At 44.0% G+C, this 23,789-nt stretch overlaps 1 protein-coding gene and 1 long non-coding RNA gene across 2 annotated transcripts; one reads left to right on the top strand and one right to left on the bottom strand.

The window, feature by feature from the left end:
• Nucleotides 1-10,609: 10,609 nt before the first annotated feature.
• On the bottom strand, nt 10,610-14,906 carry LOC118473121 (uncharacterized). Its single transcript, XM_035961739.1, has 3 exons — nt 14,031-14,906; nt 13,817-13,936; nt 10,610-10,756 (listed from the first exon to the last, which is right to left on the bottom strand). Exons 1-3 carry the CDS (start codon nt 14,766-14,768, stop codon nt 10,682-10,684), a joined length of 933 nt encoding a protein of 310 aa, XP_035817632.1. The 5' UTR covers nt 14,769-14,906; the 3' UTR covers nt 10,610-10,681.
• A 7,502-nt stretch (nt 14,907-22,408) lies between these two features.
• Nucleotides 22,409-23,320, top strand: LOC103635601 (uncharacterized). Its single transcript, XR_557500.1, has 2 exons — nt 22,409-22,659; nt 23,058-23,320. It is a non-coding gene; the product is annotated as an uncharacterized lncRNA (long non-coding RNA).
• Nucleotides 23,321-23,789: the final 469 nt, after the last annotated feature.

The raw sequence follows: 23,789 nt of genomic DNA, 5'->3' as shown, positions 1-23,789 counted from the left end.
CTTGACCATTTCATAGTCATCCCATTTGGTGCTCCCGAGGTTGCGCACTTGATTCACCAAGGTCTTGAGCTGGTTGTACATAGCTTGTGGCTCCTCTCCTTGGTTGAGGACGAAACGACCGAGCTCTCCCTCGATCGTCTCCCGTTTGGTGATCTTGGTCACCTCATCTCTCTCGTGCGTGGTCTTGAGCACGTCCCAAATCTCCTTGGCGTTCTTCAACCCTTGCACTTTATTATACTCCTCTCGACATAGAGAGGCAAGGAGTATAGTAGTGGCTTGGGAGTTGAAGTGCCTGATTTGGGCGACCTCGTCAGAGTCGTAGCCTTCGTCCCCCATGGATGGTACATGCGCTCCAAACTCAATAATATCCCATATACTTGCGTGGAGTGAGGTTAGGTGATGCCTCATTTTACCACTCCACATACAATAGTCCTCACCATAAAAAACCGGTGGTTTGCCTAATGGGACGGAAAGTAAAGGAGCGCGTTTAGAAATGCGGGGATAGCATAGGGGGAACTTGCTAAACTTATTGCGCTCATGGCGCTTAGAAGTGATGGACACGGCGTCGAAGCCGGAGGTGGAGGGCGACAAAGAATCGTTCTCGTAATAGACCACTTTCTTCATCTTTTTCTTCTTGTCACCACTTTGATGTGACTTGACGTGGGGAGGTGATTCCTCCCTTCCTTTGGCGTCAAACTCTCTTGATGGAGCCTTCCCGTGGCTTGGCCTTATCGCCGGTTTCCATCTCCCTCTTGGCGGATCCTCCCGACATCACTTCGAGTGGTTAGACTCTAAATGAAGTACCGGGCTCTGATACCGATTGAAAGTCACCTAGAGGGGGGGTGAATAGGTGGAAACTGAAATTTACAACTTTAAACACACTACAAGCCGGGGTTAGCGTTAGAATAAATATTAAGTCTAGGAGAGAGAGAGGAAAACAAATCAACCAAGAAATGAAGCGGATGACACGGTGATTTGTTTTACCGAGGTTCGGTTCTAAAGAACCTAGTCCCCGTTGAGGTGGTCATAAAGACCAGGTCTCTTTCAACCCTTTCCCTCTCTCAAACGGTCACTTAGACCGAGTGAGGCTTCTTCCTTAATTTCACGGGTCACTTAGACCCCACAAGGATCACCACACAATTGGTGTCTCTTGCCTCGCTTACAAAGCACTTGAGAGTAAGAAGTGAGAAAGAAAAGAAAGCCAACTGTTGGTGACTTGTTCTCAAATGCTTCGGATTAAGAACAAGGCAACATAAAAAGTGTTAAATGATAAGGTCCTTCGTCCTTTGAAACATTATTTCCCTTCGGGATATAATGTGCTCCGGACGAAGGTCACAAACAATATGTCTTCGTAAACGCAATAAGTTGTGATGAAGGACTTACACGCAACATGAAAAGTAATATAAACATTTAAATTTTGTCACAATGTCATTTCTATTTTATTATCATATAACAATAGAAATGACTTCAAATTACAAGTGTACCTTCGGATTGTAGGAAGACAAAAGTGCAAAGATGACGCAAAAGTAAATGCCAAGTCAGCGTAAACAGTACGGGAGTACTGTTCATCTATTTATAGACGTGGGACGCAGCCCATGTAAAATTACATTCATGCCCATTACATTTGCTAATGACTTATGGGAATCTGTCAAGGCCTAAGTAGTCTTTTCATCTTTAAGTCGGTTCCCCTTTCTGCTATCGCGATGAAGCTTTCCTGCGCACAGCTTCGGCTGTGCACCATCCTTCGTACAGCTTGGTAATCAGCCCGTCCTCCATCTCAATCCCCCTTCGTCTGGCTTAGGCTTCGTCCTGACCGTACTCCATGTTCATAATTCTGAGTCCGAAGGTACCTGTTCATATAATCCACTTGGGAAACATTGTCAAATCATGTTTTTGAGGACCTTCGGAGGACGAAGGCCCCAACAGTAGCCCCTCGCAATATTAATTTGTTAATGATAAATTCAGATTGCGATATGGACGAAGGCCTTAAGCCGAAGGTCCGAAAAAACACCTTCCCTTTGCTAGAATAGCAAAAGTCACCGACACGCGGGACCACACAGTTTCCGTCATATCGAGTGTATAAATAGGAGCCCGCCACAATTTGTTTGGTACGCTCTTTTGCCATCTGCTCCCGCTCACTAAATTTTTAGCTCTTGCGCACTAGGATTTGCTGATCTTTTGGTTTTGAAGCTTCGGCCTTGAAAACAGTTTTTTAGTGTTTCCGAAGATGTCTGAAGATAAGAAGGTCACTCCTGAGATGAAGCTGAGTCTCGACGAAGAGAAGAACTTGGGGTTCCTTATAGCGATGGCGGAGACCAATACGGAAAAAATCACCAAGGAGATTCTGGAAGATCTATCTGAAGATACTGGTGACAGCGACAGTTATGATGCAGAAAGCTGTGGGGGAGAGTCCGAAGATCGACCATGGCGGCCAAGTCACACGGTTTTCGGGAAAACCACTATTAAGCAGAGTCATATTGACAATATGAGGGGGAGATATTTTCGAGATATATCTATTGTGAGGGCTGATGCTGGAGAAAAAACTTCTCCCACTCCCGAAGAAGATGAAGTCGTAATCTTCCGAAGCTTTCTCAAGGCTGGGCTTCGATTCCCCCTAAGCAGCTTTGTTGTCGAAGTCCTGAATACATTTCAAATCTACCTTCATCAAATTACTCCCGAAGCTATCATTAGAATGGGGATCTTTGTCTGGGCTGTGAGAAGCCAAGGTTTAGAACCAAATGCTAAAAGCTTTTGCAACATTCATGAGTTGTTATATGAGACGAAGCCCTGGGGGAAAGAACAATATCACAACAACTTTGGTTGCTACAGCTTCGGTGCCCGCACCGGGTCAAGCTGCCCCGTGCCAACCTTTCGGAAGAGGTGGCCCGGTGCCTGGATGACAGAATGGTTTTATGTAAAGAATGACTTGACAGCGCAGGAAGATATTAAAAGTATCATTATGCGTCCTATTTGGCAACGCTTCGGTCTCCGAAAACCGAAGATTGAAATGGATGAAGCAGCCGAAGAATGCCAAAGAGCCTTCGGCGTAATCTGCTCTTTTATTGGGACAAGGGACTTGGTCCAAGAGCATATTGCCTTCAGGGTGTGACCACTTGCAGGAAAGTGGGAAATGCCGAAGGAAGCCATCAAAGAGTCTGACGAAGGTGGACTGGTCAGACTAAAATATACATTCAGATACGGGGATAAGTTTGTTGAGCCTGATGACGACTGGTTAAAAAGCATTGAAACCTTAAGTGACGACCTGCTTGGGGTGTATTCGAAGGCCAAGAACACTGCATTATCGGCAGCCTTCGGAGGCCGAAAGAAGAAAAGGCTCAACCGGGTATTTGATGCAATCGGGTTTGTCTACCCTGACTACCATTATCCGGTGCCGGGCCGCAAAAGAAAAAATACTTCCCCTGCAACAGAAGTTGCCACAAGTGCTTCTAGTGAGCCAGCGCCGCAAAGAAAAAAGATGAAGGTGCTCACCCACCGGGCACGTTTTATTGAGCCGGCCATAGTGCCTGAATTTATCGGTGAAGTTTCCTTGGCCACTGAAACTACAGAGCCAGCTCCAGGGCCGAAAATCGAAGAAAAAACTGAAGCACCTTCAGCAGAGAAGGCAGAGAAACCGAGAATTGAAGAACCAAAAATATTGGAAATCTTAAGTCCTTCAGCAAGTGTTGAGACCATAAAAAATCAAAAGGGTCCATCGGTGACTCCGAAAAGAAAAAGAATGGTGAACGTGCTAGATGTTTTGGAGACAATTAAGTCTTCAAGCATAACCCCAAAGAAGACTGCTGAACTTGCTGAAGTGTCTACTGAAGCTTTAGTTGCTGAAGCTTCGAAGCAACAACCTGAAGCTGAAGCTGGGCCTTCAGAGCCCACCAAGGAACAATCTTTGGAAACCGAAAAAATAAAAATATCAGAACCAATTTTGGTTGAAGAAATTGACACTGCCGCCCCCGAAGCTCCTTCCAACATATGCGATTACATCGTGCGACATGCTTCGGGGAAGAAATTATCTGAAGAAGAGACTTATGAAGCCAATCACTATGCCAGAGAGTTAAAATATCCGAAGGGGGCAGTAGTGTTCAATGGGACAAATGAAGATGACTTCCTATACTGCCTCCCTGATAACAAAGAATTATCTGTCTGCCGGGAGATGGCTAGAAGTATGGGGTTTCCAAAGCTCGAAGCTGGATTATGTGCTATGACGAAGGAGGATCTCGCGGATAGTCTTGCGTTTAATAGCCTAAAGGTATGAGAATTGGGCGCTTGGGAGTTTTATAATTCGTAACTCATTCTTTTATTCTTATACCAACTTTTTTACATATAGGGTTTAATTCTAAGCAACGCATTGAGAGCACAAAAGAATGCCGAAGATGAGAGTTATGAAATTGCGTTGAACAACCTACGGTCAGAAGTTATTAAACTGAGAAACGAAGCTCTGGAAAAGGATAAGATTCTGCTTACATTGGTAGACAAGGTAAAAAAGGACGAAGCTGCCTCAAAGGTCCAGGCCGAAGCCCAAAAACGTGAGATTAAAGATCTTCAGAAACAGCTAGCTAGAGCTAAAGAGGAACGTGTGCTTGAAGAAACAAAACGAGAGCTTAGTGATCAACTGGCCAATCATTTAGAGATAAGTGTTAAGGAGCTTCGTGCATCCCAGAGAAAATGCTACGTTAAATCTATAGAATGCGTCAAAAAGATAAAATCCAGCTTCGCCGGCGTTGGTGCATTCTCTAGTGAAGAGAATTTCTCAAGAGGCAATCCCGAAGGTCCACTGGATTGGATCAGTCACGAAGCAGAGGCCTTCGAGGAAATCCTGAGTAGCCGCGGTGACATCTGCGCTTTTTCGGGCGCTAGAGGAGTTGCTACTGTTTTGGAGAGGAAAGGTTGCGATCATATTAAGCTTCTTGCGCAATCCGAAGCCACTTTATCCGCTGAAGATATTAAAGACCCCGCCCGAAGCTAGCCAGGTTGGTGGAAAATTTTTCACCGACGTATGGGACAATGGTGGCCGAGAAATGGCCCAGGAAATTATTCGAAGAAGCGAGCAAGGTATCCATGATGCTAGGGAAATAGCTAAGGCCGCTGAAAAAAGCGCAGAGCCCAAAAGCCAAATAGGTACCAACTAGTGGTTTTTAGGTCTGTTTGATTTTCGAACTTGCTTATGGCTTGTAATAGTAACATAGACATATATTCTCTTCCCTCAGAACCTGTTGGATCGTCTACTGACCCTCACACGAAAGGGGATGACGAAATTAAGCAAATGGCCGAAGCTATCATGGATAAAGTTGTTGAACAACTTCTAAATGAGGCTGCCGAAGTAGTACTAAGAGAAGACTAGATGTTATTAGAAAAAACATTTGAAGTGTGATCTATGTAATATTTTGTACATTTGAATGTAATATACAAGTCTCTTTTCATTATTCAATTCTTTACGATGCATGAAATTCTACATACCATTTTTGAGCCTTCGGCGAAAAAACACCTTCCCTTCTTTTCATGCTTCGTGAAGAAGACATTCTCCTTTAATACTATTCTGATGAATCACGTCCACGCTTTGTGAAAATATTCTCCGAAGCTGTACAATTTCGATATTACTCTGATGAAGCACGTCCATGCTTCGTGAAAACATTCTCCGAAGCTGTATTCCGAAGATCAACATTGTATTCCCTCGTGACTTTGCACAATTTTCACTTTCTCAAAGCGTCCTTTCGAAGGTTGATACTGTGTCCCCTTCTTTTGCCATATGTAACATGATGTATGATGCTTATGCTATGCAAAATGATGTGATGATGCTATGTTATGTAGATGACATTTGTTCCGAAGATACACACATATCCCCGTAAAACACAAAATATCTTTGGTGTAAGCTCTGCATTCCCTTAGGAACGTCTTTGGAGCTTCTTCGCCTTTTACTTAGGCGGTATCAGCGTTGACTTTTCGCTGTAAGCTCTGCATTCCCTTAGGAACGTCTTTGGAGCTTCTTCGCCTTTTACTTAGGCGGTATCAGCGTTGACTTTTCGCTGTATGCTCTGCATTCCCTTTGGAACGACTTTGGAGCAGAAAACTTACACTGCGTTCCCTTTGGAACGGCTTTTTGTGACTTCGAAGGATTTTTGATAATTCGAAGGTCCTCCTTGTTATCGCAAATCTTTAAGCTTCAACAACTTAAGCCTGTGGAGAAAATATATTTTCCTTGTGGCAAACAACGAAACTATTACATGAAAACTAAAAGATGTCCTTTATTACACAGAAAATAGAACTGAATGGAAAAGACTGCTATCAAGGTAGGATATTTGTCAATAGATGTGCTTCGACTCTGGCACAGTGCTATTAACTGTGCGAGCTTCGGACTGTTCTCTGAAGTCCCTTTGGTGTGGAGCATATTGGCTCCCTTCTGGCTGTTGGCCTTGTTGCAGCGGTGGTGGAGGCGGAGGCTGTTGCCAGGAAGCTTGAGGTTGACTCGCCGAAGCAACAGAAACTGCAGGGTGGTTGCCTATGTATTCTGGGATGTAAGGTGGATGGTACGAAGCAGTATGCATGACCTGCTTCGGCTGGCCCTGTTGCGCTGCAGCTTCTGCTAGCTCCTTTTGCTTCTGGATGGTAACATGGCACATCCTGGTGGTATGGCCCTTGTTTTCACCACAGAATAAGCAAAATACTCTCCTTGGTTGATCTCCAGATCTTCCGCCGAAGCCCCTGGCGCCTCTGCCTCTTGGAGCTGGTGGCCGGAAGAAATTTTGATGTTGCCCCGAAGCCTGTGAGGAGCACTGCGGCCTGTTCTGCTGACTCCCCTTATCATCATTTTGGATAGAGTTGTGGATGGACCTGACATGCCTCGGATAGAATCTTCCTCCGAAGCCCCTGGTCATTTCAGAAAATCTGAAAGCCTCCTCCCTTCTTTGGCGAAAATCATTGTCGGCACGAATGTACTCGTCCATCTTCTGGAGCAGCTTCTCCAAAGTCTGAGGAGGCTTCCTAGCAAAGTATTGAGCTGAAGGTCCAGGACGAAGCCCCTTGATCATGGCTTCGATGACAATTTCATTGGGCACCGTTGGTGCCTGCGCCCTCAAACGCAAGAACCTTCTGACATACGCCTGAAGGTATTCTTCATGATCCTGAGTGCACTGGAACAAGGCTTGAGCAGTGACCGGCTTCGTCTGAAACCCTTGAAAGCTGGTTAACAACATGTCCTTCAGCTTTTGCCATGAAGTGATCGTTCCTGGTCGAAGGGAGGAATACCAGGTCTGAGCAACATTCCTGACAGCCATAACAAAAGACTTTGCCATGACTGCAGCATTGCCACCATACGAAGACACTGTTGCTTCGTAGCTCATCAAAAATTGCTTCGGGTCTGAATGGCCATCGAACATGGGAAGCTGGGGTGGCTTGTAGGACGGAGGCCAAGGTGTAGCCTGCAGCTCAGCGGACAGGGGAGAAGCATCATCGAAAACAAAATTTCCATGATGGAAATTGTCATACCAGTCATCTTCGTTGAAGAAGCCCTCCTGATGAAGGTCTTTTTGTTGAGGCCTTCTGTTCTGCTCATCGTGAGTAAGATGGCGAACTTCTTCAGAAGCTTCGTCTATCTGCCTTTGCAGCTCAGCTAGCCTGGCCATCTTTTCCTTCTTCCTCTGCACCTGTTGATGAAGCATCTCCATATCCCTGATCTCTTGGTCTAGCTCATCCTCCTGAAGCGTCGGGCTGACGGCCTTCCTCTTCTGGCTTCGGGCCTCCCGAAGAGAGACAGTCTCCTGGTTGGGGTCCAGCGGTTGCAGAGCTATAGCCCCAGTCGCTGAAGCTTTCTTTGGCGCCATAGCGAGGGTCTATGGCTTCCGAAGGTGTTCAAAAAACTCAAAGTGGAAGTGAGTTCACCGGAGGTGGGCGCCAATGTTGGTGACTTGTTCTCAAATGCTTCGGATTAAGAACAAGGCAACATAAAAAGTGTTAAATGATAAGGTCCTTCGTCCTTTGAAACATTATTTCCCTTCGGGATATAATGTGCTCCGGACGAAGGTCACAAACAATATGTCTTCGTAAACGCAATAAGTTGTGACGAAGGACTTACACGCAACATGAAAAGTAATATAAACATTTAAATTTTGTCACAATGTCATTTCTATTTTATTATCATATAACAATAGAAATGACTTCAAATTACAAGTGTACCTTCGGATTGTAGGAAGACAAAAGTGCAAAGATGACGCAAAAGTAAATGCCAAGTCAGCGTGAACAGTACGGGAGTACTGTTCATCTATTTATAGACGTGGGACGCAACCCATGTAAAATTACATTCATGCCCATTACATTTGCTAATGACTTATGGGAATCTGTCAAGGCCTAAGTAGTCTTTTCATCTTTAAGTCGGTTCCCCTTTCTGCTATCGCGACGAAGCTTTCCTGCGCACAGCTTCGGCTGTGCACCATCCTTCGTACAGCTTGGTAATCAGCCCGTCCTCCATCTCAATCCCCCTTCGTCTGGCTTAGGCTTCGTCCTGACCGTACTCCATGTTCATAATTCTGAGTCCGAAGGTACCTGTTCATATAATCCACTTGGGAAACATTGTCAAATCATGTTTTTGAGGACCTTCGGAGGACGAAGGCCCCCAACACCAACCAAGCAAACAAGAGCAACAAAGAAACACAAATGATCCTCTCACAAGTCCTAATGCGCTAGAGTTGAATTGGGGACTTTGAGCGGATCGATCACTTGAATTGTGTCTTTGGAGTGGAGTCTTTTGCTCTTGTATTGAATGCAATGTGTTGAATGCTTGGATGGTTGGAGTGGAGGTGGTTGAGGGGTATTTATAGCCCCCAACCACCAAACAACCGTTGGGGTTGGGCTGCTGTCAATGGGCGCACCGGACAGTCCGGTGCGCCAGCCACGTCACCCAACCGTTAGGGTTCAACCGTTGGAGCTTTGTCTTCTAGTGGCATCGGACAGTCTGGTGCCACACTAGACAGGTACTATGTACTGTCCGGTGCGCCTCTGGTGGCTGCTCTAACTTCTACGCGCACTGTCCGCGCACTGTAGCGTTGCAGGCGTCCGTTGTAGTCGACCGTTGCGCTAAATAGTCGTTGCTCCGCTGGCACACCGGACAGTCCGGTGAATTATAGCGGAGCATGGCCACAGAAACCTGAAGGTGAAGAGTTCGGAGTGGTATGGCCCTAGTGCACCGGACACTGTCCGGTGGCACGCTGTGGCGGAACTGCCCGAATTATTCTGACTTAAGTGCCTAGGTCCTGCCTTAGAGGCTAGACCACACTTAAATGGGAATAACCCGTCAATCCCTCGGATCTAGTCTGACGAGGCCACTGACAGGATCAAGTACCACAATCTCACTCGATGGTGAGTCACAGAGCAAATACAATAAAGCATAAAACCATACATTAAGGAGTATCAAATTATTACATCAGCATCTGAGTTTTTGCAAAAGTGGTCATCATTGTTCGAAGTGCAGCGGAATAAAACTAACGATGAATAAACAGAGAGATGGAGAAGCCTGTCCCATCACTCCTCATGCTCCTCCTCGGCCGAGGCGGGGTCCCACTCAACAGTCCAACCCGGTGGCAAGGTGGACGGCCAAGTCACTCCAGCAACCATGTCCTCCAGAGAACCTGTAAAATTATGCCACAAGCAAGGCTGAGTATACTAATACTTAGCTAGATTTACCCGGTGTGAGGAGTCTACTCCTCTACCTCTAGACATGCAGCAGTTTGGTTGTGGGGTTTGGTTGCCAAAAGCACTAGCTGAGTTTCTAAATCAAGTTTTAACTTTGTCAAATTTAAGTGTGACTCTCTTAAGGCTAAAGGTGTACTATCTACTCATACATAGTAGCAAACATTTTTAGCAAACAACATCTTGTATCAACTCATCACATTTCCACTTGTTACTCAATGCAGTACAATGGATTAAGCAGTCTCATTAGCTGCGAGAAGCAGACGATTCGAATCGAGTTTTTATCCTTGCAAGGTAAACCTAAACACACGACATGGCGAGGCACTCCGTCCCCACACACATCAACCGTCCCCATCGATTCCCTGGCAGCAGATCAGGGCTCACCGCCTTGGCGTACAATGCCTCACTGACCCCGACTGCCGTCGTGCAGTGACCGCACTTGTACCCACCATAACCGGAATGGAAGACCACGTCTCAGGTCGCGTGAGGGGATATGTCCGCTGGTAGGTTCAATCAGGTACTAGGCTTACTGATTCACCATATTTCTCGCCATGTTCTTAGTACATTCAAACGCTTGACACAGGTATCCGCACGTTAATCCTTATTCCAATTTCATCTCGTAGACCACGCCTCCCCATGGATCCGTGTCCACAGACCAACATCAGTATGATATGAAAGTGGGTACAATCAATTCCTGATCTCGTGTGAGCGCTAGAAAAATCACTCGTCTTCTACTGAGATCCTAATTAAATAAAGCAGCTACTCGACCTAGCATACTAGTATCCATCTCAAAAGGATTCCTGAGATCATGCAACTAAGGTTTCAAACAACTCCTACACTTAAGTGCACATTCAATCCTACAATCATTAAGTATAGTAAAATAGCATGAATAACAGGTTATGCATAAACCGGGGCTTGCCTTTAGTTTAACACTTAGATAGTGTTTGCTTGGGGAGGTACTCGCTTGGCGAGCATCCACTGGTTAAGTCCATCATTGTTCAGGTCGTCCACCAACTGCTTCTTGTGGTTGGCACCACTTCACTTGCACGATCATCATCTCTCGGTCCTAAATGAGATGCAAGATGCATATGTATGAATATAATGAAAGTAACACAAGATATACAAATACACAGTAGCGAACTAGACATTAAATTGTAAGACACCATAACAACCACACGCTAGCATTAGTTATCTACACGTTATCGGCGTTCAACATTAACACCATTAAAAGACGACAAATATTTTATGTCCTTACACAACACAAAAATAACATCACAAGTACACGCATTTACTACGCTCACCTTAGTCATTCATTTGTTCTCCTATCGACTACGCAAGAGCAACCAAGACAATGTAAGTTTAAAAAGGACCTAGGCATCAATGTCTATGAAACTCCTATATCACATTCAACTAGAGAAGAAACATATAAAACATGACACACTTGTATTATTAAGCTTAGTCATGGCAGGTCTATTTTAATTTAGTGTTAACCAACCATTTTTAGCCAAAAAGGGTGAACTAACAATCAAATAAGCACTAGCAGAATTTTTGGACAGCAATACAGTAGTCACTTGTTTTAATTATAACTCTTCAATTATTAGTCCAAAAATATCAAACTAGGACTTTCTGGAAAGCTGAAAAAGTGAACTACAACTTTGGTATTTTCATCACAACATGATTCAACACTTAGCAAGGTTGAATTGTGGAAACACAGCAGCTCTGTCCAGATTTGGACACATTCAGACTTGCAACTTCAAAAATTCACAACTAAAGATTCAGACATCCAAACAAATTGATCCTAGACTTTCTGGAAAGGTAATGAAATTGTTTACATACCATTTATAAACATCTTAAGGTGATTCAATATTTAACTAAGGATAAAATACACTAGAAGACTTTGCTGTCCAGAACTAGACAGATTCAGTCTTCTCACTTTAAACATTCATAACTTAACCTTCAGACCACCAAAAATAGTGATCCAAGACTTTTTGGAAAGCTTTGAAAAAGCACTACATAACTTTTATAATCACTAAGAAGTGATTCCAGGTTTAATCAAATCAAACATTACAGTTTTTGAAATCTGTTCTGACAGAGGACAGAACACAGCAACCAGTTTGTAAAATTCATAACTCTTAAACTATCAGTCCTATGGTTATGAAATTTTAACACAAGCAAGATCAGAAAAGCATCTACAACTTTCTTATAACGACCATGAACAGATTGCAACATTAAATTAAGCAAACAATACAGTTTCTGAAATCTGTACAGAATTTAGACAGATTCAGTTACTGAATTCGTAAAAAGCATAACTCCTAAACGATCAGACTTATGACTGTCAAATTTTAACACAAGTAAGATAATAAAGTTATATACCACTTTTCTATAGCACATATCTACAGAAAACATAATTTAGTTCATCAAACATACAACACACCGAAAACAGTACGTGCAGCCCAAAACAGCAATCAATACATTTCAGCTCCTATACAATTCAAGAATTTCCGCGTTCTAGAGACTTGAATTATTCTAACGCTTTACCATTTGTTAGAGTTAAATTAATCAAATTAGGACCAACAAGTAGACTTACTAATTTTTATACAAGTTATTTCGCGCGCTAGAACTACCATACACCATTAATCAAAACATTCACCACAATCATCAAATCCGGCATATATGTATATCAAAACGCTTTTCACCCACTAGTTCGTATTTTAGCTTAGACACCACATGAGCACTACTAATTTTTACCCGCGACCATAACCATGCGCATCTAGACTACAACAAGCAAATCATCGTGACTATGAGCTTAACCAAAGCCATCTAGCAAGTTGGTTAACCAAAGCAACAACCTAGGCCGCTATACAACATACTTGTTGACTAGCCTATTATTATCGAGATCCGAGACACAGGATATATATAACAATCACTCAACGAAATCGACTCCTACTTAACATGAGTTGGCTAATCACAGAATAAGACTTAGCAAACTATTTTAGACATCGCAACTCAAAACATGGTTTGGAGCAGATTAATCAGCGTTTCTTACCCATGGCTCAACTTAATTTAGTTAACACACCAGCCACCTAAAACAGCACATTGTTGGGGTCTAACCTAGAGGCATTTACATATGGCGTACAACTCCATAAGACTTACATTGGCTACTGAAGAACCTAAAGCACTTATGTGCATATGTTATCGGATTGTTCTTCAATTTTAACAAGGACTGACTCATGAACGCTACTCGCCTTCAATAATTATTGGGCTGCGATAACACTCATATCAGCCCTCTAATCGATCAACAAGACATTTATTTATCCAAAGAGAATGGAATGCAATAACTAACCAAGCAAGGCATCGATCCGCCATACAATAGAAAGCATGACGACACCGATAGATGCTATCAACTAATCGTTTTAAAAATATTAAACTTACTTCTCTCTTTGCCACTACACCACTCTTTAGTCACATGACCATCATGTGCATCCTTTATTCGATTATACGACAGCAACCTAAACGTTATGTTATACAATACATACATCTTTCCTCGTCGCGAGTATAACCACATTACGGCATATACCCGCACACCTCAATCAAATACCTTACGCCACCACCACTATAATATACACCACGACACACACGCACATACGTGTTCCTATATTACGCACAAGACATCAACCGCACTAGTGATTCCAACAGGATTAATCATACACCTCATTTGCCTCGACTATCCCAATCATCGATCACATGCATAAAACAATTACACTTTTCACATAGATGCCTATCGATGCATTCCCCAACACATAATCCGCATTTTGTAACTAATTCTTCGCATCAAACAACGCACCGCATATTTTCCTATCAAATTATAAAAACATCCGACTTCTTTTCTACTTCATTTTCTTCTCCACGCTTCCATTCATACAAAGGTATTTTCACACACATAATCACACATGCACATCATCGATCAAAACCTAATTAGACTAACTACAAATCGCACACATCAAATAACCTCTTGTTCTCCAATCGTAAACGCGATCCCACCAATGCGTATAACCAAAACATTTTTACGCACATCCATTCAATTTATTAATCGAGTCGATCGAGAGAGAGACATGCATCGGCTCACCATAAACAAACCCAATCGGTGTTTGTAAGGACGATGACGATTCCGATTTGTGCATCGCTCCGAACATCCGACGAGTGTTGAGCGGCTTGCCTTCTCCTCGCAAAACACGGGGTGCCCCTCCTCCACAAAACAAAAATAAAACAGCACACATACACAATTAATCATATGAAAATAACGCCGATGCGGAATCGAACAAGGATCGTCGCGGTCTCACCGGGGGTGAACGACGATGACATTGGGGCTGCGCAAAAACAGCAACCCACCGGTGAACGTCGACGACGTGCTGTCCACTGGGCTTCACGCAACAGCGAGCCGACAGCGCGCGAAGACGTCGGGGCTGCTGCGTACAACATAATATTTCCCACGAGCATTCCGTCGAACACCTATGACACGTCGATGTTGAGGGGCTGCGGGGGAAGCTCGGTTGCGAGGAGCTGCGCTGCCGAGAGAGGGAAATAGGGGCGCTGTCCTTGGGAGGGAGTGCCGCTGCTTGTCGCTGGGGACAGAGAGGGGCAAGGAAAGGCGCTGCTTGGGTGCCCGGATGGGGGAGCCGAGGGGGAGGAAGGGGAATATTGCAGGGGTGCCATGGAGCAGGGGAACAGCAAGCTGGGCCTGCTGGGAGGAAGATGAATAGTGAAGGCGCTGGAAAAATTTCTGGACGCCCTCCATGGGAGAAGAGCAGGAGCTCAGGGTACCGAGCAGCGGGAGGAGGGAGCTCGCAGGGAGGGGCTGGAGCTTGGGGCGCCGGCCATGGAAGTCGTTGTCCCTGTGCTGGCGTGCTACTGCCGGGAATAGGGAGGAAGAAAGGAGGTCGGCCATGGCTGGAACCTGTGCATGGGAAGGCTGCAACAAATTCTAGCAATGGGGAAAAAACTCCCAGCACCATGGATCCATGGGGAATGAAGGTGCTGCTGCCCTGTGCGCCTTGGAGCTTGGGGAGGGAGGCGTCCATGGAAAGGTGCTGGACGTCACCACGGAGAGAGGAGCAGGGAGGTGGAGCCGCAGCTGCTCCATGCGCTTGTGAACAGCGAGAAGTGGCTGTGTGCGTCGGCTGAAAGGAGGAGAGGGAGAAAGGTTGTGGCGGCTAGGGGTAGGGAGTGGAAATTTTCTCCAACTTGCAAGGGATAGGGCTCTTATTTATAGGCATGTGCTAGGGCTAGGGTTTGTTAGTGGGCCAATTGGGCTGGAATGGGCTTGGCCCAATACACTAAATTGGCTGCGCTAATTCTTTTCCGGAATAAAAATGCTACCGCGGAAATCGTCTGTGCAAAGACAGAGCGAGCTAGTGCTCGGTCGGACAGAACGAAGGATTATCCGTACTAGGAATTTGATTTGTATAGCGACGCTCGGAAATTAATTCCTCGTGCCCAATTAGGAATAAAATGAATTGAGACTGATCGGCTTCAGATTCGTGATCGAGATAAGGCGGGTTGGATTAATAAAAATCGTTGCCGATAGATTTTTGAATTTCGGACCGAACGCAGAGGTATTAAGCCGAGTCGGATAAGAATTTATTTGAGGACAGCACATTAGAGATTCCGCTTTGAAATTTTCTCGCACAAAAAATTTTGAAACAGATGTTTCTCTCAAACTTTTGGTCGACTTGGATTTTTAGTCGGAGAAAGCGAATCGTGATATTTAAAAAGCACTGTCGAAGCGGGTTTTGAGTTTGGTTCGGACATAGAGATATTTGGCCAAGTCGGATAAAATTGATTGGAGGACGACATATTGAGTATTCCGTTTGAGAGTACGGACTCGAATAAAATAGTCAGACATTGATCGAAGTTTGAGGAATTGGTCTCGGGCTCAGAGCAAATAACAGCCGTCAAGAGTTTGATTTAATGAGCTTCAGATGAGATTTATAATTCGAGGTTGACTATCGAGTTTGCATTCGTTCCGAGAATAAAAGTTTTAATAGGCTCCGAATTCGGTCTTCTGTGAGACTGAATAACTCCGAATTCGGTGATATGTGTACGAATAGTTTGGAGAATCAGAGACATACGCGAGCGAGAAATAGAATTTTTTTTCACTGAGCATTCAAGTTAGGGACAAATCTCCCGACATAACACGAAACTGACACCTGGGGTGTCACACACACCGGACAGTCCGATGCGCCAGACCAGGGCACCCTTCGGTTCCTTTGCTCCTTTGCTTTTGAACCCTAACTTTGATCTTTTATTGGTTTGTGTTGAACCTTTATGCACCTGTAGAATATATAATCTAGAGCAAACTAGTTAGTCCAATTATTTGTGTTGGGAATTCAACCACCAAAATTATTTATAGGAAAAGGTTAAACCTTATTTCCCTTTCAATTTTCACTAGAGCTACCCTCATCACTAGATGTTGTATATTTGGGGGTGGCTCTAGAGTGTACCTTCTTTTTCTTGCCGTCCTTAGCCATGAAACATTTGTGGCCGACGTTGAGGAAGAGGAGACCCTTGTTGACAGCGATGTTGGCGGCGTCCTCTTCGGAGGAGTCGGTGGAGCTCTCGTCGGAGTCCCATTCCCGACACACGTGGGCATTGCCGCCCTTCTTCTTGTAGTACCTCTTCTTTTCCTTCTTCTTCCCCTTCTTGTTGTCATCCTTGTCACTTTCACTTGACATTGGACATTTGACAATGAAATGACCGGGCTTACCACATTTGTAGCACACCCTTTTGGAGCGGGGTTTGTAGTCCTTCCCCCTCCTTTGCTTGAGGATTTGGCAGAAACTCTTGATGATGAGCACCATCTCCTCGTTGTCGAGCTTGGAGGCGTCGATTGGAAGCCTACTTGGTGTAGACTCCCTCTTTTCTTCTTCCGTCGCTTTGAATGCGACGGGTTGCACCTCGGGTGTGAAGGTGGCGTCTTGCTCCAAGTTGACGATGTGTTTGGAGTCTTTGATCATAAGTTCAAAGCTCACAAACTTGCCTATCACTTCCTTGGGAGACATTAGTTTATATCTAGGATCCCCACGTATTAGTTGAACTTGAGTAGGATTACGAAAAACGAGGGATCTTAGAATAATCTTGACCATTTCATGGTCATCCCATTTGGTGCTCCCGAGGTTGCGCACTTAGTTCACCATTGTCTTGAGCCGATTATACATCACTTATGGCTCTTCTCCTTTGTTGAGGATGAATCGACCGAGTTCCCCCTCGATCGTCTCGCGCTTGGTGATCTTAGTCACCTCGTCCCCTTCGTGTGTCGTTTTGAGGACGTCCCAAATTTCTTTAGCGCTCTTTAACCCTTGCACCTTATTATACTCCTCTCGACACAAGGAGGCGAGGAGTATAGACGTGGCTTGGGAGTTAAAGTGCCTAATTTGGGCGGCCTCGTCTGAGTCGTAGTCCTTGTCCCCCACTTGGGGTACCTGTGCTCCAAATTCAACTATGTCACATATGCTTTCGTGGAGTGAGGTTAGGTGATGCCTCATTTTATCACTCCACATACAATAATCTTCACCATCAAAATATGGTGGTTTGCCTAAGGGAACGAAAAGTAATGGAGCGCGCTTAGAAATACGAGGATAGCGTAGGGGCATCTTACTATACTTCTTGCGCTCATGGCGCTTAGAAGCCACGGACGAGTCAGAGCTTGATGATGTGGAGGGTGACGAAGAGTCGGTCTCGTAGTAGACCACCTTCTTCATCTTTTTCTTCTTGTCACCCTTCCGATGCATCTTGTTGGAGGAAGAGGATTCCTCCTTATGTTTGTGGCCAGACTCCCTTGAAAGGGTTCTCCTCGAGCTTGTGAGCTTGTCGCCGGTCATGATCTCCCTCTTGGCGTGTTCTCCCGACATCACTTCGAGTTGTTAGACTCTTAATGAAGCATCAGGCTCTAATACCAATTGAAAGTTGCCTAGAGGGGGGTGAATAGGCGTAATCTGAAATTTACAACTTTAAACACACACTACAAGTCGGGGTTAACGTTAGAACTAAAATCAAGTCCAGGAGAGTGGGGGAAAACAAATCAAATGGAAATCAAGCGAATGAACACGGTGATTTGTTTTACCCAGGTTCGATTCCAAAGAACCTAGTCCCCATTGAGGAGGTCACAAAGATCGGGTCTATTCCAACCCTTTCCCTCTCTCAAACTATCACCTAGACCGAGTGAGCCTTCTTCCTTAATCTCATGGGTCACTAAGACCCCGCAAGGACCACCACACACTTGGTGTGTCTTGCCTCGCTTACAAAGAACTTGAGAATAAGAATGGGAAAAGAATAAAGCCAATCCAAGCGACAAGAACTCAAATGAACACAAAAATCTCTTTCTCACAAGCCACTAAGTGTTTGGAGTGATTTTGGGACTCGGAGAGGATTTGATCTTTTGTATTGTGTCTTGGAGTGAATTCTAGAGCTCTTGTATTGAATGTGATGTTCAGAAAACTTGGATGCTTGGAGTTGTGGTGGTTGGGGCGTATTTATAGCCCTCAACCACCAAAGTAGCCATTGGGGCGGCTACTGGCGATGGGCGCACCAGACAGTCCGGTGCGCCACCGGACAGGCACTGTAGGCTGTTCGGTGCGCCCCCACGTCATCCAACCGTTAGGGTCTGGAGCCCGGTCGACCCTTGAGGGGCTTTGTCCTCTTGCGGCACCGGACAGTCCGATGCCACACTGGATAGTCCGATGCTCTCTGACTTCTGCGCTCTGACTTCTACTGCGCACTGTGCTGCACTGTAGCTCCCGTCAGAGTCGACCGTTGCGTGTTGGATAGCCGTTGCCCGCTGGCGCACCGGACAGTCCGGTGGCACATCGGATAGTCCGGTGAATTATAGCGGAGTGCGCCCGAGTTTTCCCAAGAGTGGCTGGTTGGACCCTTTATGGTCCTAGTGCACCAGACACTGTCCGGTGGCACACCGGACAGTCCGGTGCGCCAGACCACAGCACACTTGGTTCTTTTTGCTCCTTTGAATTGGATCCGTAACTTGAATATTTATTAGTTTGTGTTGAACCTTTATGCACCTGTAATACATGAATACTTGGCAAACTAGTTAGTCCATGTGTTTGTGTTTACGATCAACCACCAAAATTAATCGTAGGAAAAGGTTAACCATATTTCCCTTTCAGGCGGTCCGTGCAAAACTAGAGGATGGTTCGCGCGCCTGTATATGCTGTGGCAGAACCTCCCAAGTTATTGGGCCGACATGCACTTGTCCTTGTCTCGAAGACCTCAGACGGCTATGCATGTGCACCAGATAACTTAACAGGATCCGTCCGAGTGTCCCAAGGACCCTGGATAAACCACTTACAACCAGGATCACAAGATTAAGTAAACACAAATCACACACCAACAATTTGCAGCGGAAATCTTATTACCAAATTTTACAAGTTACATCAACTTTGCATTGTACATGATCGGAGTGATTACAAAGTGATTCAAAGAAATAACTTTGAACTGTTATAAATTATTTATAGTTTTAAAATATATGCTAGCTCAAGTGACCATCCTCAATAAGAAGTATAGAAGAGTTACTTAGACTTATAAGAAGGCCATGCCCACCGGCGCTTAACATCAATCACAATCAAGGTGACTCGTAACATGCAGCAACAATGGGAATAAACCCTAAGTACGCAAGTACTCAGCAAGACTTACCCGACTAAAGAAAAGACTCACAAGGGTATGTTGGTTTTAAGAGGATTCAAGGAAAAGGCTTTAGCAAGAATCAAATTAGATACTTTTGCAGAAATAGCTTACTAAAGTGAGTCCTTACTTTTAATATTTTATAGACTCTGGTTGCATCTAGTCTAATTTCATCATCTCATCAATACAACATCATTTTTATTTATAATGTTTACATCCTGACTTAGGTTGTAGGTCGGAGATCAAGTCTCCACTCTCTGGGGATATAACGGCGATCCGAATCGATTTACTCAGCTGAGGATCTCTAACCACACGACATATGTTTCTCGTGACTCTTGCATATGTCTACCATTCCCACGGATCCTCCACTGCATGAACAGGTCCGCGCCACCCGAGAGCACACCAGCCCTTTTAGGCGGTCCTTTGCCAGGAGGGAATGTGCCACTCTCACCATCTCTCCACTCCCAGTGCGTGATTGCCTGTTCATGTATGGAATAGCCGGGTTCAAGCTTACCCTGTCCCATATCCAGGGCATGTGGCCAGTTAAGATAATCCTTGATCATACAGGCCTACATACGCATCCAACCCTTAATTAACCTAGACGGAACATCACCTGTTCCTAGCCCAAGTCCCGATTTAAGTACTTCCATCCATAGGATTGTTTGTGTTCCTTAGGATGAAAAGAGCATTATAGGGAACTTTGCAGTAAGATCCCACCATGCTCCCAATGAAAATATTCTTGCAGGTAGAAGCCATCCTTCCTCAGGATAACCCCTGAGCTAGGCAGTAATGCAAAAGACAACCTCTATCCACAAGATCTAAGCAGGGCTAAGCATTTTTGTAAATAATACTTGATACTTCTAAAGAAGTACCTATAACATGAATGGATATCAAGGTAGTAAATGCAGCAAAGGGTTTCCAAGCAACTCCTATAAACCTAGTGCACATATCACTAGACTTAAAATGTGTAAAAATCATTTAAAACACAAGGAAGGGGTTGCATGCACCGGGGCTTGCCTAGAAGAACACTAGGTTAGTGTTTGTTAAACGATGTCCACTTGGCGATCAACTTTTGTTCCGATACTTACTCCGTCTGTCCATCTTCAGGTCCGTCCATCAGCATCACCATGCGGAGTAGTTCCTGCTTTACGACATCTTGGGGTCGACTTGGCTCTGGTCCTCCATATCACATGATCAGCTAACATGCCTAATGAGAAGCATGGTGCACATGAATGAATATGAGCAGGAATAACACCAGCCTAATTAATGCTACACGATAGCAAATTAAAAACTTAGCGGCGAGGCATATAATAGCACTTAAAGGAAATTACTAGATGTCGAGGTCACATTAAAATTATAGTTATGGTATTCTAACTTAATCGGATCCAATTCTAACAGCAAACCATAGCGAACCATTTATAAGCACCATATCTCTCTTGACTAGAGCACAATATTTAAACTCAGACTAAAAATAGAAACCATTCCATTAGCTTCTAGAATTACTATTCTCAGCTATTATGCATAAGACCCGCTAAATTAAATATTTCATTTATCATTAATTTAACAAGTAGAACATTATCATACAACGTAAAGTTCTGTGAAACTGCTTTCCTAATTATTTTGGGTAACCACAACCAAGATAAAAATAAACATTTAGTCACGACTACAAATCTAACTAATCAATATCTAACTATGACAGTTAACGATCAGAGACATAGATTATACTAACCATTAACGTAGAACATCGACTTCATCTTACGCGCGCTGAACACAATTAACATCGACAGACTTATCGATAATTGCTTAAAATACTAAACTTAACCTACGCACCACCGAAATACCATACTTTGCAAAATAGAACTAGTTTAAACACACTCGAGTAATGATCAACATTCATTCATGACATCTAATCTATTACTAAATATAGAATATAACGACTATCAGAGCAAATCATCGACTTCATCAAACAACACTCATGCTTACCAATATTCTTCGCATAAATTTGCCTCAAAATTCTAGACTTCAACCTCTGACTCGACTACTGTATAATTCTAAAAACAATTATATTGCCATGGAACAGTACACCAACACGACAATGGATCTAGCCATAATTATCAAGCGCACTTCTGCTAAATAAAGGATCATCGCACTAACACACTAATTTATTCAATGATCCAACTATCATGAATAACCCATCTACTTACCAATACCAAAACAATTTGATAATAGCAATTCGACGATGATCTATACTTCACTCATTTTAACGAACATCCGAAGAGTGCTACAGTAGAGCTAATTTCACCACACAAGCAAAAATCAGCTAAACACAAGCGGCACCGATTGATCCTACCGACCGCATCATTCGCTTCACAATTTAGCTAACAGGAATAATAGACCAGCTTACCGACCCAACCAACTAACAAAATAACAACCTAGCTCACCACACCTCAGACCAGATTCTACAAGAACCACGACGATCACGGGTTCAAGGCATAACATCGAACACCTGGCATGCAAGTGAACTGGATGGAATCAAACGTGCTTAGCGCAAACAGTGATGCCCCATAGGGAATGAACCTACACGCAAACACACAAAGAAACAAACATAGCACTAAGTAACGCAGATCGCCATCAAAATTAATTACCACGAAGCTGCGTGAACCTGCGAAGATCTCCCGCTGCACATAGAACGCCGGTACGGCGTTACGGCAAACTCCAAAACATTGGCGGTGAAGACCTGAGCATAAGTAGGCTGCGCGATGAACACACGCGATCAGGCGAGCAGCGATGGCCGGTCCAAGCCTAGAACAAGAGCAAGGGAGGAACGGCGTGGCTTGGTCGAGCTAGGCTGAAGACGACGGTGCCGGAACGAACTAAGGACGCCACGACGGCTGGAGACGGCAAAGGGAGCAGGGGCGCACGACGGCTTTGGGTTGGGCTCGGTGAGCCGGAGATGAAGGATGTGTGGCTGGGTGTTAGTGGCCAGATCCGAGCACGAGTGAGAAGCTCGGCCAGCCAACTGTGGACGACACAGGATGTCGATGCCCGGACCGAGCGATGCGAGCGGCTATGGGAAACGACGAGGGAGCGACCACCAGAACGAGGAGAGACTCGCGACAAACTGCTCAGACCCGGTGCAAATGAGCCACGGCCAGCGGCGTTGTGCTGGTGGGGAGTGACGAAGATCGGCGGTGAGCAGCTGGGAATGCAGCTGCTGGCGCGAGAGACAGAGATGCGGTGCGGCCAGGAGCTTCAGCGGTGGGTTTAGGCTGGCTACAGGTAGGGATGAAAACGATCGGAAACGGTATTTATTCGGTAATCAGTTTTTTAGTCGTTTTTCTTTGATTGTGATATAGAATATACAATATAAATTTGTATTCTTGTTTTTAACATCCAGCTTGTTAAGATTCATAAAAGGTAAACCTCAAATTCATCCTATATTTTCTCAAATAATAGATATAAACTTCGGTATGAATTCGGAAACAAATTCGGTAATTTTTTCAACTTTTTGTGTTGTAAGGAGCAAATAATACATAAAACAATTTATGTAATATTTAATTTATATTTGTACTAATGTGCTTGATAACATAAGAAAAGATCAACATCAAATTTTATACATATCTATTTTAAAATATTAAATTTGTTCTAACAGTTCGGATTACCACTTTCATCCCTAGCTACAGGAAAGCATCAGAGAAGACGTGAGAGAGAAGTAGGAGGATAAGGCAGCAGCAACAAAAATCTGGAATCTGGAGGAAGTGGAAAAAAATATCAAGGGTAGGAAGTTCAACGGTGACTAATAAAAATCTAGAGAACAGTATATTTTCCATTTTGATCTTTTGTTATTTCTTTCTCAAAGAATACTGGTACTAAACAGACCAAAACACAATCAGGATAGGATATTGAGACGCCATTAATTTAGTTGAATCTAGATAAAAAATTTATCTGTTTTTCGAACCTATTTGATTTCTCTAACTAGAATAGCACACTAAAGAATAATCCCAATTATTAATCTTGCGCACGGTTTCTTGGTAACGTAGGCGATCCGGATTATACTTTCCGACCCAATATTATCTGCTATAAAATCAAACGTTAATCTCTTTGTCTCGGATAATATCGGGTTCGGATAAGATGCAAACAGAATGAACCAAACACGAGATTGAGACTGAAATTAAGTTCTAAAAGATGTACAAAAGTGTCGAACCAAAATAAGATTGACCATAATATTCGGATAAGATTTTATTTAGTGAATCTTCTGGAGTCAGATGAATTCTTACCCGTTATCTATATCCAAAAATTTGGATCTGGGCGAGGTCTAAATGGACTGGATATCAGATACAATATTGGAACAATGTTTGGTTAATTTTGAAATTTGAGAAATTTTATCCGTTATTTAAACATAGTTAATT

This window comes from Zea mays, chromosome 8 (assembly GCF_902167145.1).
Source record: "Zea mays cultivar B73 chromosome 8, Zm-B73-REFERENCE-NAM-5.0, whole genome shotgun sequence".
NCBI classification, from domain to species: Eukaryota; Viridiplantae; Streptophyta; class Magnoliopsida; order Poales; family Poaceae; genus Zea; species Zea mays.
The sequence above is the reverse complement of the archived record's forward strand: the minus strand, read 5'-3'. Positions and strand labels throughout refer to the sequence as shown.

Bases quoted from the DNA above. Each gene is read 5' to 3' on its own strand.
- LOC118473121 (XM_035961739.1), bottom strand. From the start codon at position 14,768: ATGGACGCCTCCCTCCCCAAGCTCCAAGGCGCACAGGGCAGCAGCACC. The intron at 13,937-14,030 runs GTGAGACCGCGA...TGTTTTGTGGAG, and splicing joins GTCATCGTCGTTCACCCCCG to GAGGGGCACCCCGTGTTTTG. The intron at 10,757-13,816 runs GTGAGCCGATGC...CATCTCATTTAG, and splicing joins ACCGATTGGGTTTGTTTATG to GACCGAGAGATGATGATCGT.